Genomic DNA, 12,683 nt, shown 5'->3' on the forward strand with positions numbered 1-12,683 from the left:
CACACCCTACCAAACCCTACCCAGGCTCAGCCTGGGGCTCCAGGCTCCAGATTCACCGGCAACCAGGACTGAGAGAGAGGTATGCCTAATACAATGGCCCCTCCTAGAAAAACAGAGAAACTCAAGGAAGATATGGAGGAAATTAAAAAATCATTGAATTTTATGTCAGCCGAGCTGTCTAAGCTAACAGTACAACAGGATCAACTACTGTCATTAATGGATGAGGTTAAGACACTGAAATTCAAGCTTGCAGAAAAGGACAAGAAGATCATGGTATTGGAACAGAGGGTGGATGAACTGGAGCAGTATACCAGAAGAGATGACTTGGTGATAACTGGTTTGGAAACAAGACATAGGACTTATGCCAGAGTTACTGGAGATAGAAACACAACTGAGGATGCTCCACAGGAAGAACTCCAGTCACTAGAACAAGTGTTGAGCTTCTTGCACAGTAAGAACATTCATATCCAAAGTGATGCAATATCAATCTGTCATACCCTTCCGAGAAAGGCAGACAAATTAAAACCAGTCATCATAGTGCGATTTACCAGTAGGAAGTACAGAAATGAGTTGTTGAGGCAAGCAAAAAAACTGAAAGGTACAAATGTGTACATAAATGAACACCTGACGAAAAAGAATGAAACAATAGCCAAAGAAGCAAGGGTGCTGAGAAAACAAAAAAAAAATCACAGCCACGTGGACAAGAAATGGTGTTGTATGGATTAGAGAGCAAGAAGGTCTGAATGCAAAAATGATCAAAGAGTTGAAAGATCTGGAAGTGTTGCAGGGTAAAAGATGATTTATTGTGTAGCACTGACTAAATAATGGATAGTGGAAACAGTTTAACAATGGATATGGAAGTACAAATGAATTCATAAAGAAATAAATGGATTCCCATGAGAAAATATATGAACTTGACAGTAAAATAGACGAAAGTTTATTTGAGTTAAATATAAATAGTAATTATTATGCAGAAGATCAGCTAAATAGTGGGTTAACTAACAATGATTCATTATCAATCATACACATAAACAGTAGAAGCTTAGTTTCCAAGATGTCAACAAAAAAGGACTATTTAGGTAAATTTAAAAGTAAATTCAAAGTCATTGCCATTACTGAGACTTGGCTTTATGATGAAAGGATGACTGAAGTACAAATAGAAGGGTATGAACTTCATTTTGTAAATTGAATAAATAAAAGGGGTGGTGGTGTTGCCCTGTACATTAACAATGATTTAAAATGTAAATTAGATAAGAAAATGACTATGATGGAAGATAATGTTATGGAAATGGTAACAGTGGAAATTATCAATGACACATCAAAAAATATAATAATCAGTTGTGTATATAGAGCACCCGGTTCTTGCATCAGGTCATTTACAGATAAAATAAATGAGTTTGTGGATCATGTTAAAAACAAAACATTGTTTATGTGTGGGGACTTTAACATTAACTTAGTACATCCTGTGGCTCTTAGAACATCAAGTGATTTTTTTGATATGATATATAGTTTAGGGTTGGTTCCTTTGATAAACAAACCTACCAGGATCACAACCCAAAGTGCAACAATAATTGATAATATATTCACTAATAGAAAGGAGGACGTTGTAAAAACTGGGATATTGATGACAGATATTAGTGATCATTTACCTATTTTCGTAGTGTCTAAATATCACAATAACAATAAAAAATATCATAAAACATAATTTTATTAATTATAAAAGAAATAAATCAGTTAAAGCCCTGGAGGACCTAAATAAAGATCTTAAAATGCAGAACTGGACGGAAGTCTATGTCAGTGATGTGAACAATGCATATACATCCTTCATGAAAATACTGCTGAAATCGTTTAACAGTAGTTGTAAATTAATTAAAATAACAGGTAAAAGGGACAACCAACCATGGATGACTAATGGAATTAAAAATGCATGTGCCAAAAAAAATAGTCTGTATATGAGATTCTTAAAGTTACAAACAAAGGAAGCCGAAGACAGATATAAAAAATATAAAAATAAATTAGTAACAATAATTAGAAAACAGAAGAAAGAGTACTATGGTGAGCTATTGAATAAGAACAAAGACAACATCAAGACTACATGGGGAATAATAAATAATGTGATTAACAGAGATAATACAAATGCAAGACTCCCAAACTACTTTGTAAAGGACAATAAAGACATTTATGAAGTTAAAGAAATTTCTAATGAATTCAATGATTTTTTTATAAATGTAGGAAGGAGTCTGGTGAAAAGCAAACCAATAATTCACGATACAATGAATACAATACCTAGAAATGTCAATAGTATTCTCCTTGACAAAGTAGATCAACAAGAAATAAGAAACATTGTAAAAAACTGGGGAAGCAAAAGATCAACTGATTGTGATGATCTGGACATGGTGACTGTAAAAGCTATAATTGAATCTGTTATTGAACCATTCACTTACATCTGTAATCTGTCACTTTCTACAGGAGTCTTCCCTGATTTAATGAAAATTGCCAAGGTGGTTCCATTATTTAAGAGCGGTGATAAACAGAGTTTCACTAATTACAGGCCAGTGTCACTGCTTCCACAGTTTTCCAAAATATTAGAAAAAGTGTTTGCATTAAGGTTGGACAAATTCATTGACGAAAATTCAATTTTAAATCATGAACAGTATGGCTTTAGGACCAAACATTCACCAGCAATGGCAGTTATGGATTTAGTAGATAAAATTTCATCAGCAATTGACAATAAAAACCATTTCATTAGTGTTTTTATTGACTTAAAAAAGGCATTTGATGTCATTGATCATTCAAGGTTACTTCTTAAATTACAACGCTATGGAATAAGAGGGGTGGCGCATCAATGGGTTAATAGTTATTTACGCAATAGAAAACAGTTTGTTCAAATAAATAATGCTAAATCTGAATTAAAAGATATTTATTATGGTGTGCCACAAGGGTCAGTCCTGGGACCTAAACTGTTCATTTTGTTTATTAATGACCTTGTAAATGTGTCGAATTTACTTGGCACAGTTTTATTTGCGGATGATACTACATTGTTTTATTCAGGATTAAATATACATGAAGTAACTCAAGTGATAAACAGTGAATTGATTAAAGTTAAAAAATGGTTTGATATAAATAGACTGTCACTGAACCTGAACAAAACAAACTATATACTGTTTAATAACAAAAGAAGCTGTGATGTATCTTTAATGATAGATGGAATGGAAATTCAAAGGGTAAAAGAAACCAAATTTCTTGGAGTCATGTTCGATGAGAGTCTCACGTGGAAATCACATGTAGGTTATATAAAGGGGAAAATTGCCAAAGCCATAGGGGTATTATATAGAGTCAAGTTTCTACTAAATTTGTTGGGGTTGTTAACAGTGTATCACTCACTGATTGAACCATATTTATTTTATTGTTTAGAAATGTGGGGAGCCACTTGCAAAACTTTTACACAACCATTGTTCATTTTGCAAAAAAGAGCATTGAAAATCATTAATAACAGTAACTATAGAGCTCACACTAATCAATTATTCATTAGATACAAAATACTGAAATTTCCTGACTTGGTAGAGTGGAAAATATTGCAAATAATGTACAGAGCGAATACGAGTAATCTACCAACTAATATTCAGAAAATGTTTCATAAGAGAGTAAGTGGGTACATGTTAAAAGGAAGTGATGTCTTTGAGAAACCTAGATTCAGAACCAAAGTGAGGGAATGTAACATTTCTGTAAATGGTGTAAGATTGTGGAATGCCATTAACAAGGAATTTAAAGAATCAACTACACTTGCAATATTTAAGAAATGTATAAAATCTAATGTATTTAGTAATTATGAAAAGGAGAATTATAATGTCAAAGATTAGACGTGAAAATATTAGAAAGTGACTGAGGTTACACTGTGTTTGTTTGGCGGATAATTTTATTTCGTAAAAAGGGGCAGAAATCATAAGATTTTTTCTTCTATCTGCTCCTTTTCATTCAAATGTTTTTTTTCAATATGTTAATGTATGTTGTATTTGTTTGTGTTTATTTTATACATTTTGAATGAAATAAAAGATTTTAAAAAAAATCATGTTATTGCTGCTTTGACAGTGGGTCCATTCCTCTATAGAGCAACTTCATTTTTTTTTTTGACAAATGCAAAATGTTCTTTAAACTTTTCTATTACAAATAAAGATTTGTTGGGTCTCAAAATGGCCCAGGACTCCTGAAACTGTCATGTTCCAGCCATGCTCTGTTTCCCCTGTAACTACGACTTCCTTCTCATTAGCCTTTCTCACCACACCTGCACCCTGTAATCAAGACATCCAGGTTACCTGCTGCTCCAGCTACCTAAACTCCAGCAAGCCACCAGCACCTTGCCAGATCATTGAACACTTCTTGCCAGTAAATCTCCAGCACTCCTAACCTCTGCCTGAATCATAGATCCGACCTTGTTCCTGAACCTCGGCCTGCCCACATGCCTGCTCCCTGCATGGATTGTTTCTCTGCTTCTGACTACCTGGACAATTGACCTCAGATCTGCCTGACGGACTCTGCTTTTGGTTTGCCCCTCCTGTCTTTGCTACTGATCTCCCCGGCTCTGACTCTCGCCTAGTCCCGACCACGCCTCTGCCTGCTTCCCACAGTCTGGGTAATACAACCAAGCCCCGACTCATATAAATACATCTGTTAAAGCATCTTACTGTGTCTGGTGTTTTCAAGGGTCCCCAAGTCTGTTCTGCCCATAAGAGAAACAAATAAATAAAACCCCATAATCAATGGAAAGACTTGCTTGCCCCGCCCACTCAATCAGAACATTATAAAATGTGCTCAGTTCTGATTGGTTGGTTTCACCCGGGGCCTCTTTGACTGGTAACTCTGAGTACAGCTTTGTAGAGTATCCAGATAACAAAGTAGGAAAGCTAAGTATCTTTCTAGCATTCATTCAAATTTGGGATATTCCCAGTCCATCCATACTTTGCTCTTTTTTTTTTACACAGCGCAGTAAAAAAATTATTGTTTACCTTAAAGCTGACATGTTTTGGCTAGCGACTCTTGCCATCATCAGAGCTCATTGGCCGTGGCGTCACCTCCGTTTATCTGTTTATGATCTGTGTACTGTCCTAGTCCATAATATGATTTTCTCTTGTGCAGTTGTCTGTTATGGCTGATATCTTTATTGTGATTTCTGCTTCTTGTTTTGCTGTCCTTGTGTGTTTTCGAATTATTTCCCTCTTGCACTCTCTTTGATGTTCTATTTCTTGTGTGTTGAGTTGGCGTCCGGTTTCTTCTATGTATGGTTTATTGCAGAGTTTGCATTATATTTTGCATATCACGCGACATTTTTTACCTGCTGATATCTTGTCTTTTGGCTGTCCAAATCTTTTTCTGACTCAATCAATCAGATGATATTTCTAAAGCACTTTTCAAGCAAAAGTGCGACTCAAAGTGTTTTAGAGAATTAAAATGATCCCAAAAACAGTTTAAAAACATTAATAGTCATACACACACACACACACATCCACAGTAAAAAGTGTCATGTCTGGTTTTGTTGGTTTGTTTATATGTTTTTCTCTTGGATTGTAATTTATTTGCCTTTATGCCTTTGATAAATGGAAGGTTTATTACTGGTTTTGGTTTTAGTCTTTCTGTATTCCTGGTTCTTCTTTTTTTTCCATTTGTTTTTTGTCATTTTCCTCTTTGTATTGCCTACGTTGGGTATCCTCAGGTTTTAATGTGCTTTGCATGTGTTGGTCTTCTAGTTTGCGATCTTGTTCTTCTGTTATTATATTTGCTCTGATCACTGACATTGCACGTATGGTGAGATGTTCTGATGTCCATAATAAATATTGGTCTGTGTGTGTTGGTTTCCTGTATGTGTTTATTTTTAGGGTTCCGTATGTCTGCCTGGTTATTTTCATGTCCATGAATGATATGCTGTTGTCTTTTTCTTCTTCATCTGTAAATTTTATGTTGTTAGTGACGTTGATGCTGTTCAGGTGTTTTCTGCTGCCCACGAATAAACAGAACTGATGATGGCTAGAGTCGCTAACCGAAACATGTCAGGTTCAAGGTAAAGTATTTTTAACTGCACTGTGTAAAAAATGAACAAAGTCATGGATAATGAAGTTACACACTGAATGAATGTGCAAAAGAGATTCCCAGTACATCTTTGAACCTAACATGTGCAGGGCTACCAACTGTCTCGCACAGAGCATGAGACACGCATCCGGCTCCCCTCCCATGAGCCGTTTTCACAAAACAATCCTATCAATTTGCCGCAATGCCATGCCGGCATCTAGGAGCCTTAGGTCATTTATAAGTGGTCAGACTGTGGCGGTAATGTTGTGCAATGGTGTCCATTTTATAAAAGATTAGGCAGTGTGGTGGCATAAGGGTGTATGGGGGCGGTCCCTGCGTCTGTCCCTCACAGTCCCCGTGCAGTCTCTGGTGATCTGACTTCCTGCTCTAATGGAGAAAAGTTCCAGGAGTGCTGCAAGTCTTGCTGCAGTTACCTTGAAATAGTAATTTGATTACTGACTACTGATTACTTGTTCCAAGAGTAACTTAGTTACTTTACTGATTACTTTATGTTTAAAGTAACTACGTTAGATTAGAAGATACTTTGTTAATTATATTCAGCAGCTGCCAATGACTAAACCCATTGCCTCAACATAAAAATTGACTATGAGCTTTTCTATGCCAGTGCAATGGGTGGGGCAGAAGGCTACAAGCTAGCATCCAGCATGAGGGAGCTTTCTGAAACATATTATCACTGTGAGCCACATTGTTAAAAAGCCGAACGACACCGGCGTCCCATTCCCTGGAATGGAACCACTACCCGCGGTGCAAAATTAACACAAACCAAAAATAGAATCATCAGAACACTGAACAAGAGACAAACAACAGCAACACAACCCTGGCAATAAAACCCCAACAAGTGATCAGAGGTGGGAGAGAGGTCTAGGGTGGAGGATGACTCCTGGACGGTTCCATAGCCTTCTCCGGATCACAAGTCCAACCAGACTGAGGATGAGGAGTGAGGAGAGGTTTCACAGTGTCTGTCTACATTCCCTCTCTGGGACACTTCCTCTTCAGCCTCAGATTGAAGACTCAAGGGCACCAGATTCTGATGAGTTATTTCAAGACAGGCAGAGATACATTTCCTCCCTGTCTGTTCGTCTCAACTTCTCCAAAAAGCCGAATAAGGGTGTTTTTGTGTCAAAGTTGGAATCACATCCAAAATCTCTATCTTGCAATCCACCTCGACAAGTCTGTGCATTCACAGCATGGTAAACTCCATCCCTGAGTTCATGAAGCATTACAGTAATGGAAAGCTCCTTAAATGTCCAAAATACCAGATAACAGCCTACACCAAAAAGAAGTCATCCTGAAATTATAATTCCATAAAGCCATACATCTTCAGTATCCTCAACGGAAAGTTGGGAAAGGCATATTACATTCCACCTCTTACAGGAATCCAAAATATGCCCAACTGGATGCCTTTCTCCGATCTCTCTGTTGAAAAAAATCTTGTCAATCGCTTTGAAAGAGCAAACTGACCCGATCCATATTTTAATCATTTCCAGATTTTGGGAGCAATGCAGAGAAGTGCTTTGGAAGCCGACAGGACAAAGAGCTTTGGGAAGATAAGGGAGGAGAAAGAAAGCGACTGCACCCTCCGATGACTTTTATAATCATTGGTCTCTCTAAATTGTCCTTAGGTGTGAGTGTGTAAGCTTGGTTGTTTGTCCTGTGTGTCTCTGTGTTGCCCTGCAATGGACTGGCAACCTGTCCAGGGTGTGCTCCACCTGCATGGAGACAGCTGGAGATAGGCACCAGCCCCCCACCCCCCCAAGAAATAATCTAGTAAAACGCCTTTTTTTTCCTGATAAAGACTAATAATATATGCATATCAAATCTGCTTGCTATTTATTAACATTACGGTTTTGAATATTATCTTTTCCTGTCCAGGTTGCATCATTGACCAATGCAATTAATTGTGAAGAAAAAAAAAACTAATTTAGATTAAATGGATGTTAGATTGCAAATCTCAGCTGGCATTAATTAATAATATTCTTCATCTCTCACTCACTAAGGCGGAGGATCATTTATGAAACCAATTACTTATGAAGGTTCTTTAATCACATAGCAGAGTTTTGAGTAGGAATCTCCGTGATGGAAATGCTGCATGAAAATGTTGGAAACCACGTGTCTGAGCAAAGATTTACCCCAGAAATGACAGAAAAGCTCCACCATTTTGCACAGCGTGATATGTTTCCAATAATAAACAAAAGCTTCACACATTATGTTTTCATGCAGTGCAATGTCCAAAAGTATATAAGCATTTCTACAAAAATTCAGTAAAAGTATTCATCATAAATCTTAAAGATCGACGGTGCAGAGAGAGCTAAATGCTAACAAGCAGCATTAACCTGATCAGCAAACTTGCTGATTTGTGATTGTTTGGTCCAGCTGTAATAATATGTGTTTTTTAAATCAGTTTAGAAGAAGAAGAAAATATCATTTCTATAGCGCCTCTCAAAATAAAAATCACGGGGCGCTTCACAAAAACTAAAAAAATGTTAAAATATAAAAAAGCATTAAGAAAATGTTTAAAAATATATTTCAAATGAGCAAAAATATGCAATTGGGATTTAAAAGAAAAAATGTTAAGAAAGAGAGAGAGTGAATAGGAAAGAGGGAAAGTTTAGGTACGAAATAAGGATGGCAATCTTTCATTTTCACCATTAACTCACACACAGCTGTCATTCTTTAAAATAAAAAACAACACATATTGCTTCTCGAACTTTGGTCGAGCCTACTCCCATAAGTCAGATGGTCACATCTTCCTAAAAAAAAGAACCCAGTCATTTTTTATTAAAAACAGCTCAGCTGACAGATAATATACTGCACACTGAAAGAAAAATCTAGTCAGCAACAATTGTGTCACTTACTGCTTAACTATCTTAAAATTACACCTGGGGATTTCAGATCTCCTTTTCGTGGTACTTCTTGGAGTTATTTGTACAACAACAGAATGTATTTCTACATTAATTTTAATCCTTTGCATGAATAAACATAAAAATTTGTCTTTAAAATAAGTGATTTTCTACTGAGAACAGCATAAAAGCGAAGCCTGATGTTTGGCCTTGGAGCTTGTAGATCGTGACTCCGTAGCTTTAAAAGCAGGTCTGGGAAACTAGCGGCATTAGTAATCATAATCAAAAAGTGGTTCTTCGGTTGCTTGTTAGGTAACTGCGAGACTGTTCTGCTGCAGACGAGGCAAGGCTAACAGTTCAGAGCTGTGTGTCACACCTCAGGATGCAGACAAAGGGAACTTTTCCTTTGTTCAAATGAAGATGAGAACTCCAGAACCATTCATTAGTCTGCTTCCCTTCATTTGGCCTTTAAACAATTCTTCTATTGTGCAAATAAAATCTCCAAAAGCATGCAAAGACAACAAAATTTGTGTCTCTTTTTTGACAAGCTGCTACACAAATAAAGTAGGACAGTGAACCACACACACACACACATACACACACACACACACACACTCACTCCTGTGCACGGAATGTGTGACCTTCAGGTTTGATAAACTGCAATGCAGTGATTAGTTTCATTGGTGTAAAAGTAGCTTATACTGATTAAATTTTCACCCTAAAGAGACTATTTACTGATGGCATGTGGAATCAGAATTGATGTTCTATGAAACTCACCATGTTCCTCCTCAGCTTTCAGAGCTTTCCGTACATGCCGCTCCACAATCTTTGCAAAAGAAGTTGCCTCCATGGCTGCAACCCAAAGCTCCCAGACAGTTTTCTTTAAATAATGGCTGTTTTAATGCATTTGAAGTCATATTTCACACCCTTACTGGCGTCCAACTGAGCTTGACTCAACCTTTTAACCCATTCACACATGCACGGCCACATTTTAACACGTATGCATGCGCATGCTGAGCCTGTCGCCAACAACCTGCCACCAGACCCCACCAGCGAGCAGATAATCATATCCCACTGATAACAAGAGCACTTTCCCATCCTACTGGACGTAACCAACCAGAAATGTCAAGCATGTCACAGCTAAAAGGTGTCGATGATGTGGCAACTTATAAACTGCATGTCCTACATGTGTCAGCGTCAAACAAGAATTTGTAGAAGAGAAAACATATGGGCTGCACGATGTTTGCACTGAAGTGTTTCAGCTTTCACTTTTATTCCCCTGGTGCTGACAAATATTACCTGAGCATGCTGCTGTAGCTAGCTTTGTGTGTGTAAAGAAAAACAACTGGCCTTTCTGTGCAAAGAGCAGAGCACTCAACACAGCAAACAGGTGGCTCTGCTATCATCTCTGCCTGAATACAGGAAACCAGCCCAGGGGAGGGAGAAATGAGCTGAAACTGTGACAGCTAAGCTTTAACACAGGGATCTGTGGCAAATGGTGAAAATAAGACGATAAATAAGAACTTTCAAAAGGTTATGTGGAAAAAGCTGACTAATATGTGCAAAGTGTGAGGATAAAAAATGGGGTTTAAAGGATGTGGTGAAAAATATGTGATCTGAACAGATTTTTTTATTCTTTTTTTAAGCAAAACTGTTTGAAAGTCCCTTTTTGGTTCTTTTTTAAACACAGATAAGGTGTTTCTTTACCTTGCTGACGTTTCGTTTGCGACTGCAAGCATCCTCAGAGCTGAACTGACGCTGATGGTGGCGTCACTTCCTACTACGTTTATCCGTGGGCAGCAGAGGACGTTGTCGCCCTCTGCTGCCCGCTCTCCCCTCTCCGATGATGCAGTCCCATGCACGATCCAATGAGTAAACTCCGTCGTCTCTGTTCATGGTCCCACATCCACGTCTCCTTATCTGGATAGCTTCTTTTATCCTTCTTTTGTATTTCTGTTGTTCGGTGTTTATGATCCTTGTGTTATCCCAGTCCATTATATGGTTTTCTCTTGTGCAGTGACCTGTTACGGCTGATTTCTTAATTGTGCTTTCTGCTTCTTCTTTTGCTGCTCTTGTGTGTCTTCGACTTGTGTCTTTCTCACACTCCTTTCTATGTTCTATTGTTCGTGTGTTGAGTTGGCGCCCGGTTTCTCCTATGTATGTTTTACTGCAGAGTTTGCATGGAATTTTGTAAACGACTCCCCTACTTATAGTTTACTCACTGGATCGTGCATGGGACTGCATCATCGGAGAGGGGAGAGCGGGCAGCAGAGGGCGACAACGTCCTCTGCTGCCCGCGGGTAAACAGTTAAATAAATGGATTAGGAAGTGACGCCACCATCAGCGTCAGCTCTGAGGATGTTTGCAGCCACAAACTAAACGTCAGCAAGGTAAAGAAAAAACCTTATCTGTGTTTAAAAAAGAACCAAAAATGAAATTTGAAGACAAACACAGCAACAACATACAAAAGGCTGTTTGAAAGTGTTTGTTTGCTCTCAAATTATCTAGAAAAGAATGAATGCATAAAGAGAGAATGGAAATTGGGAAAGAAGGTGAGCAGAGGAAAGACAGGAGCAGCAGCCCGGAGCTCCCTGCTGCACTGCAGCAAAAATCTCACCATAGCCACAACATAACCTCCAGCACTGCACAGAACAGACCCCTGAACAGAGGCGGAGCAGTGATCCAAACATGATGGCAAACACTGTACATGAGCTGCACAAAACCACAGGGAAAAGAGCTTTTTCTCCCCGATAAATGATTAAACAAGCAGGATGAATTAGTCACGTCAATCAAAACCCAAAACAAGTCCTTTCATCTGAGTGGGAATATGAACAAATCCCGGGTCAGGAAACTGACGTGTCTGTTATTGTCTGAGAAGAATGAGAAATAACAAACATTGGAGTTTGCTGTGAAATTAACCTTCAGAATAGACAAATCAAATCAGCACATCAACAGTAAATCCATGAGGTAATTAATCTTTGTTCAGAAGAAGACGGAGAAAAGTCTGGGCAAGCTGGTCAGGTGGGTCACATCATCAAAATGGGCAGAGACTCACAACGCTCCATTAAAAACATTAAGCGATAGCTCACTGTCAGGGTAATAAAAATACCCATGAGGCTCAGTAATAAATCCATTACAATGAAGCTGGGATGGTGAAAACAAAGCTTCATAAACATGAGATGTATTCAGTTACACGATGTGGTTTCAGGTTTGTGTGTTTGCGCGATAGATTGGACATTGCTGCAGTGTTGGCAAATGACCATAACTTTTTTTAAACAAATGTATGCTTTGTGCAATCCTAGAAAACTGACAAAGCACTGAAATTGTTTCATACCTTCTAAGCAAAATAAAACCAACGAACAGCAGACGTTGTTGCAGGACTGAAGGTCGACAACTGCTGATGCCTTCATTCACTTGAGTAAAGTCAAACCTCGATGAGCGAGATGGAAACAGGGTTCTACTGCTTAGAAATAACAAAATGGTGGGGGGTGGGAGGCATTTTCAGGGCATAGTCAAAGGGGAAAAAAAGAGTCCCGACGAGGACGCATATTACAGTGAACCTGAGCGGCAGCCCTGTTTGCAAAGAGAACAGCCATGAACACGCTTTGAAGGAACAAGATGGATTATTTACAGCTGCAACATGAACTCTGGACTTTGAACTTTAGCCTTTCTCTGTAGCAAAACCTCTGGCCTGGTAACCTGGAGTCATTTGGAGCATTTTTGATATTTAACAAAATTACAGATAGTAAATGTTTTGTTTAA

The 12,683-nt window shown here is 38.2% G+C and overlaps 1 protein-coding gene across 2 annotated transcripts in view; it reads right to left on the reverse strand.

Annotated features, from left to right (window-relative positions):
- The window catches only part of fgf14 (fibroblast growth factor 14), a 192,653-nt gene that overhangs the window by 143,967 nt on the left and 36,003 nt on the right, over positions 1–12,683 (reverse strand). The window contains exon 1 of one of the 2 annotated variants that reach the window (XM_070544055.1): positions 9,699–10,061. The exons of the other annotated variant lie outside the window; for it this stretch is intronic. Within the exon in view, the coding sequence (XP_070400156.1) occupies positions 9,699–9,771 (73 nt within the window). The 5' untranslated portion in view covers positions 9,772–10,061. Of the gene's footprint in view, positions 1–9,698; positions 10,062–12,683 lie in introns of those variants that run through there. 2 annotated transcript variants of the gene reach the window in all.

Source organism: Nothobranchius furzeri, chromosome 14 (assembly GCF_043380555.1).
Source record: "Nothobranchius furzeri strain GRZ-AD chromosome 14, NfurGRZ-RIMD1, whole genome shotgun sequence".
NCBI classification, from domain to species: Eukaryota; Metazoa; Chordata; class Actinopteri; order Cyprinodontiformes; family Nothobranchiidae; genus Nothobranchius; species Nothobranchius furzeri.